At 44.4% G+C, this 18,400-nt stretch overlaps 1 protein-coding gene across 4 annotated transcripts in view; it reads left to right on the top strand.

The window, feature by feature from the left end:
* KIZ (kizuna centrosomal protein) overlaps window positions 1-9,959 on the top strand; it is a 385,513-nt gene extending 375,554 nt beyond the window's left edge. For all 4 annotated transcript variants that reach the window (XM_073628139.1, XM_073628140.1, XM_073628141.1 and 1 more), the window contains one exon: window positions 9,663-9,959. In XM_073628139.1, coding sequence (XP_073484240.1) covers window positions 9,663-9,766 — 104 coding nt within the window. In that variant the 3' untranslated portion in view covers window positions 9,767-9,959. The remainder of the gene's footprint in view (window positions 1-9,662) is intronic.
* The last annotated feature ends 8,441 nt before the right edge of the window (window positions 9,960-18,400 follow it).

Here is an 18,400-nt window from a genome sequence, read left to right as displayed (position 1 = left end):
TAGCCGGCATTCTCCGGTGGGCAGAGCTCGCCGTCCACATTGGGGGATGGACAACTGACAGGCGAATTACCTCAGTTGACAAGTGGTGGACCAAGGGAAGTGGTCTCTTCATCAGGATGTGTTTCAACAGATATGCCTGCGCTGGGGCACTCCAGAGGTAGATTTGTTGGCATACCGGATCAACAGAAAGGTGCAGCGGTTTGTGGCCAGGTCTTGGGATCCTCTGGCGGACGCCACGGATGCTCTGCTAGCCCTGTGGGGCCAGTATCGTCTGATCTATGCCTTTCCTCCTTTAAGCATCTGCCATGGCTGTTACGCAGCATCGAGGCCAACGGAATTCTGGTCATTCTAGTGGCCCTGGACTTGCCTCTTCAGTCCTGGTGCGCCTGGTCGCAGACGCCCCCTGGTGGCTGCCTCTCAGAGAGGATCTGCTATCCCAAGGGCCGATCTTCCACCCTGCTTTACCATTGCCTGGCTGTTGAAAGCCAGGTGCTGAAAGATAGAGGCTTACCTGCGTCAGTGATTTAGACACTGCTCAAAGCTAGGAAGTCTACTTCCAGGAAGCTATATCATCGGATGTGGAAAGCGTACATTTCATGGTGAGAGTCGGTGGGTGCTCATCCACGTTCCTTTTCTGTGGCTCTGATTTTGTCATTTCTTCAACGGGGTGTTGAAAAGAATTTGGCCTTGAGTACTATCAAGGGCCATGTGTCAACTTTTTGGCGCTTTTCTTTCAACGTCCCCTGGCTTTGTATTGCCTGGTGTGTACCTTCATTCAGGGGGTTCGACATGTGACTCCACCAGTGCTATCCCCTTTGCAACCATGGGACTTGAATCTTGTGCTTTCGGTTCTGCAGAAGCCTCCTTTTGAGAATATTCAAGAAATTCCCCTGCTCACTCTGTCACAGAAGGTGGCCTTCTTGGTGGCTATCACTTCTGCTTGCAGGGTGTCAGAACTGGTGGCATTATCCTGTTGTACGCCCTACCTGGTGATTCACAAAGACAAGGTGGTTCTTCGTCCTTGTCCTTCGTTGTTTCTGATTCCATTTGAATGAAGACATTGTGTTGCCTTCCCTGTGTCCCAGGCCGCAACATCTGAGGGAATTTGCCTTGCACGCCCTGGATGTGGTTCGGGCGATCAGGGTGTATTTGGCTGCCACTGAGTCCTTTCAGAGGTCAGACTCCCTGTTCGTGATCACAGACAGGCCAAAGAAGGGGCTGTCTGCTTCCTCTAGATGGATCAGACAGACGGTGACTCAGGCCTATTCTATCAGGAGTCGGGTTCCTCCCTTCCCGGTAAAGGCACACTCTACTCGGGCGCTGAGTGCCTCCTGGGCCTTCTGTCATCAGGCATCAGTGATGCAAGTTTGCAAGGCGGCCACCTGATCGTCGGTGCACACTTTCACAAAATTTTACAAAGTGTATGTGCTAGCATCTGCGGATGCCTCATTTGGCCGCAAGGTTCTGCAGGCTGCGGTCTAGGGGGTCTATCCCTATTGAGGGGGTTTCTTGCTGTTCAGGTTGGGCTCCAGTTTTTCTCGTTGAGCTCTGGTTATCTGGTTGTCCTGTTATTTGTTGGCTGCCCACCCCTCATGCTTGGCACTGCTTTGGGACGTCCCTATTCTGAATAAGGAAGCCCTGTTTCTGTCAATGAACGAAAGAGAAAATGGGATTTTTGACTTGCCATAAAATCCATTTCTCTGAGTTCATTGACAGACACAGCACCCACCCCTCTATGTAGTTTTAATGCTTCTGACACTGCTTGTTACAAAACTGAAGGCCTATAGCAGAGATGGGGGTGTATACCACCTAGAACTGCCCATAGGCGTAGCCAAGTCTTTTTTCTGCCTAGTGTCCTCCTTCTGTAGAGGGCAGTAATAACCCTATGGTTCTGAATAGGGAAGCGCTGTGTCTATCAATGAACTCAGAGAAATGGATTTTACGATAAGTCAAAAATTCCATTTTTTTCAATTTTTTTATTGGATATGTTTTATAGCAGAAAGTAAAAAATGTAGTGGTTTTTTTTTTTTCAAAATTGTCATTGTCACTCTTTTTTTAAAAATAAACAATAAAAAACGCAGAGGTGATCAAATATGTGGGAAAAAAAGAACACCAATTTCATTTGGGTACAGCGTTGTGTGACCGCGCAATTGTCAGTTAAAGTAACACAGTGCCGTATCACAAAAAATGGCCTGGTCATGAAGGGGGGTAAATTAAACTTTTAGTGTAAATGAGCTAAATAAATTCCCAGTGCATCAATACAAAGGTGTCTTACAGTAGCAGTCTTTCTGCAGGGGTCCATCACACCCCTTGCTGAGTCAGGGCTATAGCTCTCAAATCAGCAAAACTCATGCTCCCTTCTGATTGGAAAGGTTTAACTCTGACTCAGCAAGGGGCGTCTCTGGCCTCTGCAGAGAGACCGCTACTTCCATACAGAGCGCAAGGGTCTTACTCAACAGTATGCTGGCAGGGGACAGGCTTTTCTACTTGGGTTGCGACTGATATCTAAATAAAATTAATATCTTTTGCTTTGCTGTACCTGGAATGTGACTAGCTGATTTAAACTAGGTTCAGCTGGGCTTTAAATCATTCTTGTCTCCCTTTCTCTTGCATTTATATCATATAAGGCCTCATTCACGTGGGCATACTACAACGTACATGTGAGGGCCGTGTTTGTGTGCTGTGCAGGCAGTCTCATTCCTGTCAATTGGAACATAGCAGCTGCTGCTCCCAATTTGACATTCATGCGGGTGCAGGTGCACAGACCTAAATGCAGATAGTGTGCGGTCAGGGCTATGTACCCACTGCTGCATCCCAGTTGACATAAAAGGGAACACCTGTGCATCCCCGTGCAGGCAAACACGGCCCTTGCACGGGTGTACGCTGTAGTACATCGTTGTAAACCAGGCCAAATACATTGAAAAGGCAATATATTACTTTCTTATGTAAAAACAAACAGTTTATTAAAAGCACAAATTAAATGCTTTAATATGCTTTAATTTCATTGTTACAGTTGTGCTCATAAGTTTACATACCCTGGCAGAATTTATGATTTCTTTACCATTTTTCAGAGAATATGAATGATAACACAAAAACATTTCTTTCATTCATGGTTAGTGTTTGGCTGAAGCCATTTATTAGCAATCAACTGTGTTTACACTTCTTAAATCATAATAACAGAAACTACCCAAATGACCCCGATCAAAAGTTTACATTCCCTGGAATGTTTGGCCTTGGTACAGACACAGAAGCTGGCACACATAGGTTAAATGGCAATTAAAGGTTAAATTGCCACATTTTTGGCTTCTTAAATCACAATTATTGCTAGTGTATAAATAGTCAATGAGTTTGTTAGCTCTCACATGGATGCACTAAGCAGGCTAGACACTGAGCCATGAGGAGGTAGAAAAGAACAGTCAAAAGACCTGCATAACAAGGTAATGAAACTTTACAAACTTTAAATATGGGAAATTAACATTTAATTGCCATTTAACCTGTGTTCTTTTATGATTTATAAAGAGTGAACACAGTTGATTAGGGATGAGCTTCGAGTTCGAGTCGAACTCATGTTCGACTCGAACATTGGCTGTTCGCAAGTTCACCGAACAGCGAACAATTTGGGGTGTTCGCGGCAAATTCGAATGCCGCGGAACACCCTTTAAAAGTCTATGGGAGAAATCAAAAGTGCTAATTTTAAAGGCTAATATGCAAGTTATTGTCATAAAAAGTGTTTGGGGACCTGAGTCCTGCCCCAGGGGACATGGATCAATGCAAAAAAAAGTTTTAAAAACGGCCGTTTTTTCAGGAGCAGTGATTTTAATAATGCTTAAAGTCAATCAATAAAAGTGTAATATCCCTTTAAATTTCGTACCTGGGGGGTGTCTATAGTGTGCCTGTAAAGGGGCGCATGTTTCCTGTGTTTAGAACAGTCTGACAGCAAAATGACATTTTGAAGGAAAAAACTAATTTAAAACTACCCGCGGCTATTGCATTGCCGACAATACACATAGAAGTTCATTGATAAAAACGGCATGGGAATTCCCCAAAGGGGAACCCCGAACCAAAATTAAAAAAAAAAAATGACGTGGGGGTCCCCCTAAATTCCATACCAGGCCCTTCAGGTCTGGTATGGATATTAAGGGGAACCCCGGCCAAAATTTAAAAAAAAAAAATGACGTGGGGTTCCCCCTAAATTCCATACCAGACCCTTCAGGTCTGGTATGGATTTTAAGGGGAACCCCGCGCCAAAAAAAAAAAAAAAAACGGCGTGGGGTCCCCCCAAAAATCCATACCAGACCCTTATCCGAGCACGCAACCTGGCAGGCCGCAGGAAAAGAGGGGGGGACGAGAGTGCGGCCCCCCCCTCCTGAACCGTACCAGGCCACATGCCCTCAACATTGGGAGGGTGCTTTGGGGTAGCCCCCCAAAACACCTTGTCCCCATGTTGATGAGGACAAGGGCCTCATCCCCACAACCCTGGCCGGTGGTTGTGGGGGTCTGCGGGCGGGGGGCTTATCGGAATCTGGAAGCCCCCTTTAACAAGGTGACCCCCAGATCCCGGCCCCCCCCCTGTGTGAAATGGTAAGGGGGTACATAAGTACCCCTACCATTTCACGAAAAAAGTGTCAAAAATGTTAAAAATGACAAGAGACAGTTTTTGACAATTCCTTTATTTAAATGCTTCTTCTATCTTCCTTCATCTTCTGGTTCTTCTGGCTCTTCTGGTTCTTCCTCCGGCGTTCTCGTCCAGCATCTCCTCCGCGGCGTCTTCTATCTTCTTCTCCTCGGGCCGCTCCGCACCCATGGCATGAGGGGGAGGCTCCCGCTCTTCTCTTCTTCTTTTCTTCTTTTCTTCTCTTCTTCATTTTCTTCTCCGGGCCGCTCCGCAATCCATGCTGGCATGGAGGGAGGCTCCCGCTGTGTGACGGCGCTCCTCGTCTGACAGTTCTTAAATAACGGGGGGGCGGGGCCACCCGGTGACCCCGCCCCCCTCCGACGCACGGTGACTTGACGGGACTTCCCTGTGACGTCACGGGGAATGCCACAGGGAAGTCCCGTCAAGTCACCGTGCGTCAGAGGGGGGCGGGGTCACCGGGTGGCCCCGCCCCCCCCCCCCCCCCCGTTATTTAAGAACTGTCAGACGAGGAGCGCCGTCACACAGCGGGAGCCTCCCTCCATGCCAGCATGGATTGCGGAGCGGCCCGGAGAAGAAAATGAAGAAGAGAAGAAGAGAAGAGCGGGAGCCTCCCCCCCATGCCATGGGTGCGGAGCGGCCCGAGGAGAAGAAGACAGAAGACGCCGCGGAGGAGATGCTGGACGAGAACGCCGGAGGAAGAACCAGAAGAACCAGAAGATGAAGGAAGATAGAAGAAAGAAGAAGCATTTAAATAAAGGAATTGTCAAAAACTGTCTCTTGTCATTTTTAACATTTTTGACACTTTTTTCGTGAAATGGTAGGGGTACTTATGTACCCCCTTACCATTTCACACAGGGGGGGGGCCGGGATCTGGGGGTCACCTTGTTAAAGGGGGCTTCCAGATTCCGATAAGCCCCCCGCCCGCAGACCCCCACAACCACCGGCCAGGGTTGTGGGGATGAGGCCCTTGTCCTCATCAACATGGGGACAAGGTGTTTTGGGGGGCTACCCCAAAGCACCCTCCCAATGTTGAGGGCATGTGGCCTGGTACGGTTCAGGAGGGAGGGGGGGCCGCACTCTCGTCCCCCCCTCTTTTCCTGCGGCCTGCCAGGTTGCGTGCTCGGATAAGGGTCTGGTATGGATTTTTGGGGGGATCCCACGCCGTTTTTTTTTTTTTTTTTGGCGCGGGGTTCCCCTTAAAATCCATACCAGACCTGAAGGGTCTGGTATGGAATTTAGGGGGAACCCCACGTCATTTTTTTTTTTTAATTTTGGCCGGGGTTCCCCTTAATATCCATACCAGACCTGAAGGGCCTGGTATGGAATTTAGGAGGACTCCCACGTCATTTTTTTTTTTTAATTTTGGTTCAGGGTTCCCCTTTGGGGAATTCCCATGCCGTTTTTATCAATGAACTTCTATGTGTATTGTCGGCAATGCAATAGCCGCGGGTAGTTTTAAATGAGTTTTTTCCTTCAAAATGTCATTTTGCTGTCAGACTGTTCTAAACACAGGAAACATGCGCCCCTTTACAGGCATACTATAGACACCCCCCAGGTACGAAATTTAAAGGGATATTACACTTTTATTGTTTGACTTTAAGCATTATTAAAATCACTGCTCCTGAAAAAACGGCCGTTTTTAAAACTTTTTTTTGCATTGATCCATGTCCCCTGGGGCAGGACCCAGGTCCCCAAACACTTTTTATGACAATAACTTGCATATAAGCCTTTAAAATTAGCACTTTTGATTATTCATGTTCGTGTCCCATAGACTTTAACGGTGTTCGCATGTTCGAACAAACTTTTTTCCTGTTCGCATGTTCTGGTGCGAACCGAACAGGGGGGTGTTCGGCTCATCCCTACAGTTGATTGATAATAAATAGCTTCAGCCAAACACTAACCATGAGTGAAAGAAATGTTTTTATGTTATCATTCATATTCTCTGAAAAATGGCCAAGAAATCATAAATTCTGCCAGGGTATGTAAATTTATGAGCACAACTGTATACTGTATATTAAATGTGAATCCTTACCAATAAACATGTTAATGAATTTATGTGGATTGTAGATAATTGAGATAAATTGTTTATTGTAAAAAGAAACATTTTCCTGCACAAATTTGACTCCAGGCAGCCTCTGTAAGCCTATAATCCCCAAAACCAAAAACATTTGGATGTATTTTGCTAGAAGACTAGCTAGCAAGTGCGCACACAGAGTGAAAATCTCCGCTTCTACACAAGCTGGCAAAAAGGGGCACATTTTAGGCACAAGAAAGAATGAAGAATCTGGATGATTAACGTAATCTGGTGTCTGTTGACCCAGAGGGGAGAGAAGAGATTCAGATGACAGATGGCTATTTGAATACACTTGTTACAGATAAAATATATATTTCTTGTTGAGTACTGTTTGTGCTTTGTGAATTTTTTGTGGGTGTCTGTGAGCCAAGCAAGCATGGTGTGGGATATTTAGGATGTACGCGGATTGGATGGGGAATGGGGTGGTAATCCAAGTGTGAAGGAATGGCAAGGTAAATAGTTGATATACAGTGGAACATGTTCACAAGTTTTATTGTTCTGTATAGTAATAAGGGTTATTATACAGTAAATGTTTGGTGTTTATTCATTGGGTGTACTGTAAAGGTTGAATGCATGTTTAGTGGGAAGGGTAAATAGTTGGCAAACATTAAACTGGAAGGTTACACTAAAGAATAATAGACATGGCAATCGCACATTAACCACTTGCCTACTGGGCACTTTTACCCTCTTCCTGACCAGGCCAATTTTCAGCACTGTACCCAAAGAAAATTGTTATAATTTTTTTTTTCACACAAATAGAGCTTTCTTTTGGTGGTATTTAATCACCACTGGGTTTTTCATTTTTTGCTAAATAAACGAAGGAAGACCGTAATCTTTGATTTTGATCTTTTGATCTTTTTCATAGTTTGTTATAAAATTTTGGAAACAAAAATGTTTCGCCTTCATTGATGTGCGCTGATGAGGTTGCACTGATGGGCACCGATGAGGCGGCACTGGTGGGAACTGATAGGTGGCACTGATGGGCGGCACTGGTAGGCGGCACTGATAGGTGACACTGATAGATGACACTGATGGGCACTTATTTACAGCACTGGTGGGCACACATTGGCAGTAATGATGGGCACTGTTTGGTCTGCACTGATAATCAGTGCCCATGTCCCTTTTAGAGAAGCCGGTTATCGGCTCTCTTCTCCTCTCCTCATGCTCTCAGCATGAGGAAAGGAGTGCTGATAACCAGTTTCTATTTACATCTGTGATCAGCTGTGATTGGACACAGCTAATCACATGGTAAAGAGCCAATGATTGGCTCTTTACCTCAATCAGTGATCAGCAGTGTCCTCCAGACACTGTGATCACAAAGCGTGCCACCCACGCAGCCGGTGTGCGACGGGCATGATCACGTGAGGCCGTCACATGACAGCCTTCCGGAACTAGCCATCTGCGCTGTAGCCATCATTAGGCTGTAGCGCCGTCGGTAAGTGGTTAAAGGAACTAGTGTTAAATACAATACAGTATAATTACAGGAAAAAGTTTTTTTAGCTTTGGACAGAGTTGGCAGCTATAAAACACATGTGAGATTTTTATTGCTCCAGAACAACATACTTAAATAGGCTCTGGGATGTTGGATTAATATTAATTGAATAGATTGTTGAAGCAGTAAATGGTAAACATTCGGTAATGCTTAGGGCAAAAGATGTTGCAGATATTATATACTATGCTGCAGGCTCAAACTCAGACAAAAAATGGGCCCGGGCATTTTAGACTGAGCAGCCATTTTTTCCAGGGACCAAAGGGGAGTTCCTGGGGCCGGTTGGTGACAGGATATTCACAGAGTTAGTCCTCCACACTGTGATATAAAGGGGACTGCGCTGTAAAGATGTGTAATGATTACAGTGCCCCTTTAAATTACAGTGTCCCCAGCAATCACAGCGCCCCTTGCAGTCATTTCCCCACCCCCCTTTTCTCTCTAATCACAGTGCTCCCTTTTACTCTTTGTCTCCCCTGCACAGTCCTACCTTCGGCACGATTTAGCCTGTGTGTGCTCTCTAGGGTCTCCTGCCCCGCCGATGATGTCATCCTATCAGCAGAGCAGGGCGCGGGAGGAGCTGTAAATCTGGATCATATTAAGAGGATGGTTAGACCCACTCTTTATGCAGATCTCCAGCTCCTCCTGTCCCCTGCTCTGCTGATAGGATGACACAGTTGGCGGGCGGGAGAACCAGGAGAGGAGACACAGGCATGGCCTCATAGAGGGAGTAGAGTGGTGACCGCGGTCTGTGTTAGCCCTGTCCAGACCATGGCCGCTGCTTACCTTCCTCTGTGTGGCCCCGGTCATCAACAGACCACGGTCTGGTACTGGTCGGCGGCCTGGTGGTTGGGGACCCCAGCATTAGCCAGCTCTTGTTAGGACATGCGGGTCCGGCCCACCGGGAAAATGCCCAATATGCCCTTTGACCAGTCAGCGCCTGTTATACAGTAATGTAGCTGAGCAGTTAGGTCAAACGCATTTAAGGAGAGGAGCAGGTAAATTAATTTGATCTTTAGATAGAGAAGCAGGAAATTAGACTTTTTTTTAAACTGGGTAGAGAAGAGGTGAAGAGTAGGGAGCTGTGAGTGACAAGATGGAGGACTGCTGCAGAGCAGGTGCAGTTATAGGTGTAGATATAGTTGTGTGCTAATCGGTTGGTAGCCGGTAGCCCTTCTACTTGTGGCATCCTCCTCAGGCTGCACTTTTCCTGGTATGGGGCTGGTTATGGAAATTAAGAAATGATGGGGGAGGTAGTCCCAATTTATGTTGGATTAGGTAGGTTTAGGGGGATGACATATGGAGAACAGAGCTTAAACAAGACCGGATTGGTGAGGATCATAGAGAGAGTTGGCCTGCCATCTTTTGAGTGGATGAAGGGGAACCAAGGGGAGAGACAGTGTGCATGATTTTTGGTAGAACTCAATCATTGTGTTAATTTAATTTCTTTCTGTTTACTTTTATAGCATTTTGGGGTGAATCTGAAGACAGCAGCTCAGATATTGAAGCCATGTTGAGACCACAAACCCAGAACGCTGATGCTGATGATTTTGATGACTTCTTTGACTAGAACACAAGAATATTGGCTACCATTTAAAGCAATAGACTAGAAATTTCAAACTGATGGATTAAACTTGTATGTCATTGGTCTCAGAAGAGATTTATTGAACATTTATTATTATTGGTTTACAAAAATGGCTGCCTTAATATCACATACGAATTGTATTAATATTCAATAAAATATGTTTGATTTTTTTAACCAATGATGTTGTATACTGTCAGAAGTAAAGCTACACTTAGATGGGCCCCAACATAAGCCAGGATTGCAGTACATCTACTACAAATGTAAACACAACAACATGAGCGTAAAAATAATATAAATCTGTTCCCAACTGATAAACAAATACGGTGGAATATCTGTGTTTCCTATTTAGAGAAGGTGCCAAAATATAATTTAAAAAATATACAGTGGGGCAAAAAGTATTTAGTCAGCCACCAATTGTGCAAGTTCTCCCACTTAAAAAGATGAGAGAGGCCTGTAATTGTCATCATAGGTATACCTCTATGAGAGACAATATGTGGAAACAAATCCAGACAATCACATTGTTTGATTTTTGAAATAATTTTTTTATTTACAAATTATGGTGGAAAATAAGTATTTGGTCAATATCAAAAGTTCATCTCAATACTTTGTTATATATCCTTTGTTGGCAATGACAGAGGTCAAACGTTTTCTGTAAGTCTTCTGGAGATCTCCTCTAGAGCAGTGATGTTTTGGGGCTGTCGCTTGGCAACATGGACTTTCAACTCCCTCCAAAGGTTTTCAATGGCCACTCCAGGACTTTGAAATGCTTCTTACGAAGCCACTCCTTCGTTGCCCGGGCGGTGTGTTTGGGATCATTGTCATACTGAAAGACCCAGCCACGTTTCATCTTCAATGCCCTTGCTGATGGGAGGAGGTTTGCAATACATGGCCCCATTCATTCTTTCATGTACACGGATCAGTCGTCCTGTTCCCTTTGCAGAGAAACAGCCCCAAAGCATGATGTTGCCACGCCCATGCTTCACAGTAGGTATGGTGTTCTTTGGTTGCAACTCAGCATTCTCTCTCCTCCAAACACGACGAGTTGTGTTTCTACCAAACAGCTACTTTGATTTCATCTGACCATATGACATTCTCCCAATCCTCTTCTGAATCATCCAAATGCTCTCTAGCAAACTTCAGATGGGCCCGGACATGTACTGGCTTAAGCAGGGGGACACGTCTGGCACTGCAGGATCTGAGTCCCTGGCGGCGTAGTGTGTTACTGATGGTAGCTTTTGTTACGTTGGTCCCAGCTCTCTGCAGGTCATTCACTAGGTCCTCCCGTGTGGTTCTGGGATTTTTGCTCACCGTTCTTGTGATCATTTTGACCCCACGGGGTGAGATCTTGCGTGGAGCCCCAGATCGAGGGAGATTATCAGTGGTCTTGTATGTCTTCCATTTTCTAATTATTGCTCCCACAGTTGATTTCTTCACACCAAGCTGCTTGCCTATCACAGATTCAGTCTTCCCAGCCTGGTGCAGGTCTACAATGTTGTTTCTGGTGTCCTTCAACAGCTCTTTGGTCTTCACCATAGTGGTGTTTGGAGTGGAACTGTTTGAGGTTGTGGACAGGTGTCCTGGATATCTCCTGTATTTGCATGTGCCGACGTCATCTGCACATGTGCACTGAAGCAAGGGCACGTATGTGCCCTTGCTTCAGTTAGACTGTGCCGTTACCGGCAGCTCCCGCGTGCATGCGTGGGAGTGACGTCATCGCAGCTCCGGCCAATCATAGCGCCGGAGCCCGTGATACCTGGATGTAACTCCAGGAGAGATGTTGCCAGCCGAAGCGGTGAATGAGGACCGCTGCGGGGGCTTCGATCCAAGGTAAGTAATGCATAATGAGCTAGTATGCTATGCCTTTGTCTTGCAGGTTATTTTTTTTTTTATTGCTAGGGTTTACAACTACTTTAAGGAAGTTGAATAAGTCCAAATGGGCGCCTTTTGTAGCTAAAGGTCAGCTTCAAAGTACTGCTTTTTAAAAGTATGTACAGTAAATTTCCATAGTCTAGCTACAATTCTACTTTAATTCTGGTTTCTAGGCAGATAAAAAAGACAAAAAAATAGTTGCAGTGCTGTATTTATTAATATAGCATGTAATATATTTTTTCATGCACTAGTATAATTACCTAAATTTGGACTGGTATCATACTATTGAAGTCACTGTATGACTGAGCTCAGACTGGAGAGGGAAGGAGTACAATGAGCTAGTCAGCTGTGCTGCAGTGCTCATGTGTCATGTAAAACTAAAACCAAAACTTTCTTCTCTAATCATGTCAGCCTATGAATGAGTCAGCTCTCCGAGTCTGATTCCAGACCACAACATCTTTGGTTCCTTGATCTCAGGACTGGATGGACATAAATACAAATTCATTGGTAGCCCCCTTATATGTGTTTCGTCTGTTTATTTAGCTGTTTGCCTGAAGTACAGCTTTAAAGGAAAGGTCCACCTTTTACAGAAACGTAATGAATGCACATACTGTACACTCGTCGGCCACTTTATTAGATACACCAGTTATTGCTTGGTAACACAAATTGCTAATCAGCCAATCACATAGCAGCAACTCAATGCATTTAGACATCTAGATGTTGCAAAGACAACTTGCTGAAGTTCAAACCGAGCATCAGAATGGGGAAGAAAGGGGATTTAAATTACTTTGAACATGGCATGGTTGTTGGTGTCAGACGGGCTGGAGTGAGTATTTCAAAAACTGCTGATCTACTGGGATTTGCACCCACAACCATCTCTAGGGTTTACAGAGAATGGTCCGAAAAAGAGAAAATCCAGTGATCGGCAGTTGTGTGGAGGAAAATGCCTTGTTGATGTCCGAGGCAGAGGAGAATGAGCAGACTGGTTTGAGATGACAGGAAGGCAAAAGTAGCCCAAATAACGACTCGTTACAACCAAGGTATACAGAATACCATCTCTGACCACACAACACACAGAGCCTTGAAGCAGATGGGCTACAGCAGCAGAAAACCACATCCGGTGCCACTCCTGTCAGCTTAGAACAGGAAACTGAGGCTACAATTCACACAGGCTCACCAAATTGGACAATAGAAGATTGGAAAAACGTTGCCTGGTCTGATGAGTCTCAAATTCAGCTGCGACATTCAGATAGTAGGGTCCAAATTTGGCGCAAACAACATGAAAGCATGGACTCATCCTGCCTTGTATCAACAGTTCAGGCTGGTGATGGTGGTGTAATGGTGTGGGGGATATTTTCTTGGCACACTTTGGGCCCCTTAGTACCGACTGAACATCGTTTAAACACCACGGCCTACCTGAGTATTGTTGCTGACCATGGCCATCCCTTTATGACTAGTGTACCCATCTTCTGATGGCTCCTTCCAGCAGGATAATGCACCATATCACAAAGCTCAAATCATCTCACCACTGGTTTCTTGAACATGACAATGAGGTCACTGTACTCCAATGGCCTCCACAGTCACCAGATCTCCATCCAATAGAGCAGTGATGCTATCTTGTCAATATGGACCAAAATCACTGAGGAGCACCGGGCGGTACCCCACACAAAAACATACAAACTCCTTAAAGATGGCGTCCCTCATGGGATCTGGCATTACTAACTAAATGTTCCATACTGACCCAAATAATATGCCTTTGCTCGTTATTTATAATTATGTTTATGCAGTTTGCCTATTACTGGAATGGCAAAATAAGTTAACCTTTTAGGAATTAATGATGGTAAAAATGTTGACAAACTTTATGTAGTTCCCACTGCGGGTGTTTTTTTTTTTTTTTTTTTCCATAAGCATTAATTACGGTGTTGATGCAACGCACATTAATTTGCACACATTTACAGCTAATTGCCACGTTCACTCAGATAGATGCCAAGTTGATTGAGAATGCAGATTTTTACCACATCAAATTCCACCTGACCTCTTAAATCTTGGCAAAAATACAGATCTGTTTCTGAGATAATAATCAGACATAGTGAGAGCTTCCGCGCTGTAATCAAAGAGAAACAAACTTTGATGCTTTCATACAAAAGCTACAGTGCGTTAGCAATTTAAACCTCATAAATTAGGCAGCCGCAAAAAAATCCATAATGAGATTACAACACCTGTAAACAATTCAGAAGAAAGGCGCTAAATGCTGGGCCAATGAAAGAAAAGAGTTAATCCTTGATATGTCAAGACCAAAGTGGAGTGTCTATACAGAGTGGAGTGTTTTCTGTATATGACAAGCAAATACAAGTGTAAAAATACTCTCGTCAGCCAAAATACTCTTTGTCTATTATTTGTAATGGAAAGCAGATTTTATTAGGAATCCATTATTAGGAACATAGTACCATTTACAGTTAAAGTGAACCTTCCTTCGGATATATTTTTTATTTTAAAGCCCATATCCTGATATAACCAAGCCCCTCCCACCTATTAAAAACCTCTTCAACAAACAAACAAAAAAAAAAACCTTCTGAGTTTAACCACTTGCCTACTGGGCACTTTTACCCCCTTCCTGCCCAGGCCAATTTTCAACTTTCAGCGCTGTCGCACTTTGAATGACAATTGCGCAGTCATGCAGCACTGTACCCAAACAACATTTTTATAATTTTTTTTCACAGAAATAGAAATTTATTTTGGTGGTAGTTAATCACCACTGGATTTTTTTTTCTTTCTTCTTTTTGCAAAATAAACAATAAAAAGACTGAAAATTTTGAAAAAATAGAAAAACCTTTTCATAGTTTGTTATATAATTTTGCAAACAGGTAATTTTTCTCCTTCAATGATGTGCGCTGATGAGGCAGGACTGATGGGCACTGATAAGGCGGCACTGATAGTCTGCACTGATGGGCACTGATAAGGCGGCACTGATAGTCTGCACTGATGGGCACTGTTGAGGAGGCACTGATGAGGCTGCACCAATAGGTGGCACTGATAGGAAGCACTGGTAGGTGACACTAATGAGGAGGCACTGATTGACAGCCTTGGTAGGCACTGTTGGGACTGGACTGATAATCCGTGCCCTAATTATCAGTGTAGATGTCCCTTTTACACAAGCCGGTTTTTCGTCTCCCTTCTCCTTTCCCCACGCTGTCAGCGTGAGGAAAGGAGCGCCAATAACCGCTTCTGTTTACACCTGTGATCAGCTGTGATTGGACACAGCTGATCAAGTGGTAAAGAGCCGCTAATTGGCTCTTTACCTCAATCTGTGATCAACAGTGTCTGGAGGACACTTCGATCACAGAGCGCACCACGTGACCCGCAATGGAAAATGGGACAGGAAGTGAAGAGAAATCTCTGCAACAGGAGACAGATGGTGGAAAAAAATTCTGACAGGGGTTATAACCCTCCCTTGCTCTATCCAAAATGAAGAAAAAAGTTTTGCCTATAGTTCTACTTTAATCTTATCCCTACAAGTGGGCCTATAAATAAGTCGTACCTGTACGTGCCTTAAATATCTCCTAAACTTCACTTCTAACACTGTTTAGTAGACGATGATGTTTACTGGCACATACGCAGTACGTTCTGCATTCAGGGCACAATGAGTGTGGGGTGATTGCAGAGAGCACCATGCTACGATATTGACTCCCTTGCATATGTGCAAGAGTGATTTAATTGCGGCCCAGCCATTTCAATGGCCGCAGAGCACGAACCTGGAAGAAAGACTGGGTGAAGATGGAAGCGCCAGGAGCGGTGACAGCTCAGAGCTGGAGGGCTCTGTTTGAAAGGTAAGTCTGTCCTAATATGCCTGTATGCAGTACTTACTAGCACATTATGGCTAGAAAAAAAAATTTACAATTTTTAGATTGCCTAAAAATTTGCAGACAACAGGGAGAGGAATGAATTTATTAGGGCTTATAAAGTGTTACAAGGACTTAAAGCGAAAGAGTACTCACCTCAGCTCCAGCAATGCAGCATCCCCGGGCTCCCCGTCGCTGACATCTTCAGATGGCCAGCTTTCAGGTCTCAATTGTCAGTCACGATCGGGCAGGGATGATGTCACTCCCACGGATGCATGGGCGTTCAGTCAGATTTGGCACTGACACTTACCAGCTAGCCTGCAAAAAAAAAAAGCAGTCTAACAATTTACGTTAAAAACAGAGGTTTTAGTTGCATTTGAAATATATGTGGAAGCCACACTGCTTCACCAAGGCACAGTAAAGTACGGTCCTAACTCCTAAATTTGATGAGCCTTGATGAGGAAGTGTGGCTTCTACTTATATTTGCAAATGTGTCTCTGTATCTTTAAGGAGGAATGGGCTCCCTCCAGGCATATCTGCCCTTAATTTATCCACTGCTATATATGCTCCAACTTGGAGACTCTCAAAAATATATGTTAGGACTTCATTTTATAGAGAAGCCTTGGCGAGGCAGGTGCAGCTTCCACTTATATTTGCAAATATGTGCAACTAAAACCTGTATTAAAGATAAATTGTTAGACAGTGCTCTTTTTGAAGGCCACTGTAGATGGTAAGTGTGCTGGGAAATCTTCTGTTTATTTGTAAAGCCCTTCCATGTGTGCCATACTTCAAAAGCTATTTATAAATAAGGGTGTTTGCCATTTTTGTATATCTAAATGATCTTTGTTATGACAGACATTGTTGAAATCTAGTTTTTAACTGGTAACAAGATCTGGCAACTGTCAGAAACCATGAAATCAGACCAAGACAGAAGTACAGTTAAATCACACTTGTTTAATAATAAAAATAAAAAGAAACATAGTCAAAACATAGCCAAGGTTAAGCAAGTCAGTCAAGCCAGAAGTCGGGGATCAAAGTAATGGAACAGCAAGCAGGATCTGGAGCCAGAAGGGATGTCCGCAAAGCTAGTCTTTAAACAGGAACGCAGGCGATAGTTCCTTGTGATGTGACCAAGGTGAAGGCAGAGCACCTCTGGACTGGATGGCTTAAGTAGGCAGGACTGACAAGCAGGATATCATCAACAGCTGAGTAACTGTGGAGAGAGATGGGAGCTGGCAATTAGTCAACAGCTGAGCAGACAGCTCAGAGAAGGAAGGGCTGAGCCCAGCCCTGACACCAACACATTTTGGACAGAGTTAGATGTGGTAAACATTGGCTCCAAACCCTCTTCCTATACTCTTGTAACTATGGGACCCTCCTACATATACAGGCAGTCCCCGAGTTACGAACACAATAGGGACTATAGGTTTGTTCGTAAGTCAAAGTTGTTCATAAGCCGCAACATTGCATTTGTAAGTGTAACTTCCGGTTGAAACACTGTGTTATTAAGTCTAACTGCCACCTGTGCATGGATGTGGGATGTTCCGGGCGCTTGTTATGTTATCTGGGGGGTAGTACGTCAGTGTGGGATGTGTTCGGAAGTGCTCGAAAGGTATCCAGGACCCACGTGGACCACAAGTGGCCGGCATTTGAGGCCGTTCGTAAGTAGGAGTCGTTCGTAACTCGGGTGTTCTTAATTTGGGGACTGCCTGTAATAGGCCAGGACTGGAACTCTACAATAGGGCTGAACTCTACTCTCTTGTGGCTGGGGAGAGATCATGTAATTAAAATCAACATATTGCCAATAATCTTGCACTTGCTCTACACAGTGCCCATAGGCTTACCACCATTGTTTTTTTTTTTTTTATAAACCCACAGATTGATTATGATTACAACCTTTTTCTGGCAGGGTAAACTACCTAGACTAGCTTATTTAGTACTGTGCAGCTTTAAAGAGGACATGGGTCCCAAGCATTCCTGATTTTAACCTATATTGCAAAGCCATGGCATTAATCCGTATTCTTATTTGGCATCTTGACTTAACAGATAAAATTAGGGTCTCCCTAGAGAAGTCTATGATAGGCCATAACCAATGGGGCACCTGGTGACATTGAGGGACTTGTCTGGCTAGACATCCCTGTTAATTTTAGCTACATTAAAAATTTTAGATCAGCTGAATAATAAAGCTATCCCCGATGACGTCTTCATTGGCCCTTGTGATTATCCCTATTGCCAAGAGGTAGAAGATGCCACATTCTTTAAATCGAGGAGTAGAGATGGAGACACTAGATGCTCTAAGCTAGCCCCCAGTGGACACCTTCTTCCTTTAGAACAAGGCAGTGTTATGGTGGGTTTCCCATGGACAATTGGTGTTATAGGCAATTGACAGATTTTCTCCACAAATGAACCTCCGAACTGCACCCTTCAGATATCCTAACCGTCTATGAATCTATGAGTGTCTCAGATGGGAGCTTACATCATTTTTTATCACAAATGTATAAACTTCTGCTAGCCATTCACTCACAACAGATCCTGTGCTTTGTGAGGGAGTGCAGCTCTGGTCATAAGCCACTGTACTAACCATGCGATCTCCCCCGCTGAGCTGTTGTGTTCTGACAAGGAGATGCCCCCCACCAGAACACTCTGATCAGCGTTCTCTGCCATTGGCCAAGAGCACTAATCGGCTGCTGGTTCTCCAGCATGCACATTCGACAGAAGCCGGCCAGACAGCTGGCTTCTGTCGAAGACAACGACATACACACGGGCAGAATGTTGGCTGGTATTTTTTGTACAGGCAAATGTGTTCCGACATTCTGCCCGTGTGTATGGGGCTTAAAGTGTTTTGTTACTCTAAAAAAAAATGGATCCTATTCCTTTAAAGTATGAATAACATCACAGTACTTGTGCTGTG

This window comes from Aquarana catesbeiana, linkage group LG04, assembly GCF_042186555.1.
Source record: "Aquarana catesbeiana isolate 2022-GZ linkage group LG04, ASM4218655v1, whole genome shotgun sequence".
NCBI classification, from domain to species: domain Eukaryota; kingdom Metazoa; phylum Chordata; class Amphibia; order Anura; family Ranidae; genus Aquarana; species Aquarana catesbeiana.
This window is presented reverse-complemented; position numbering and strand designations above follow the sequence as displayed.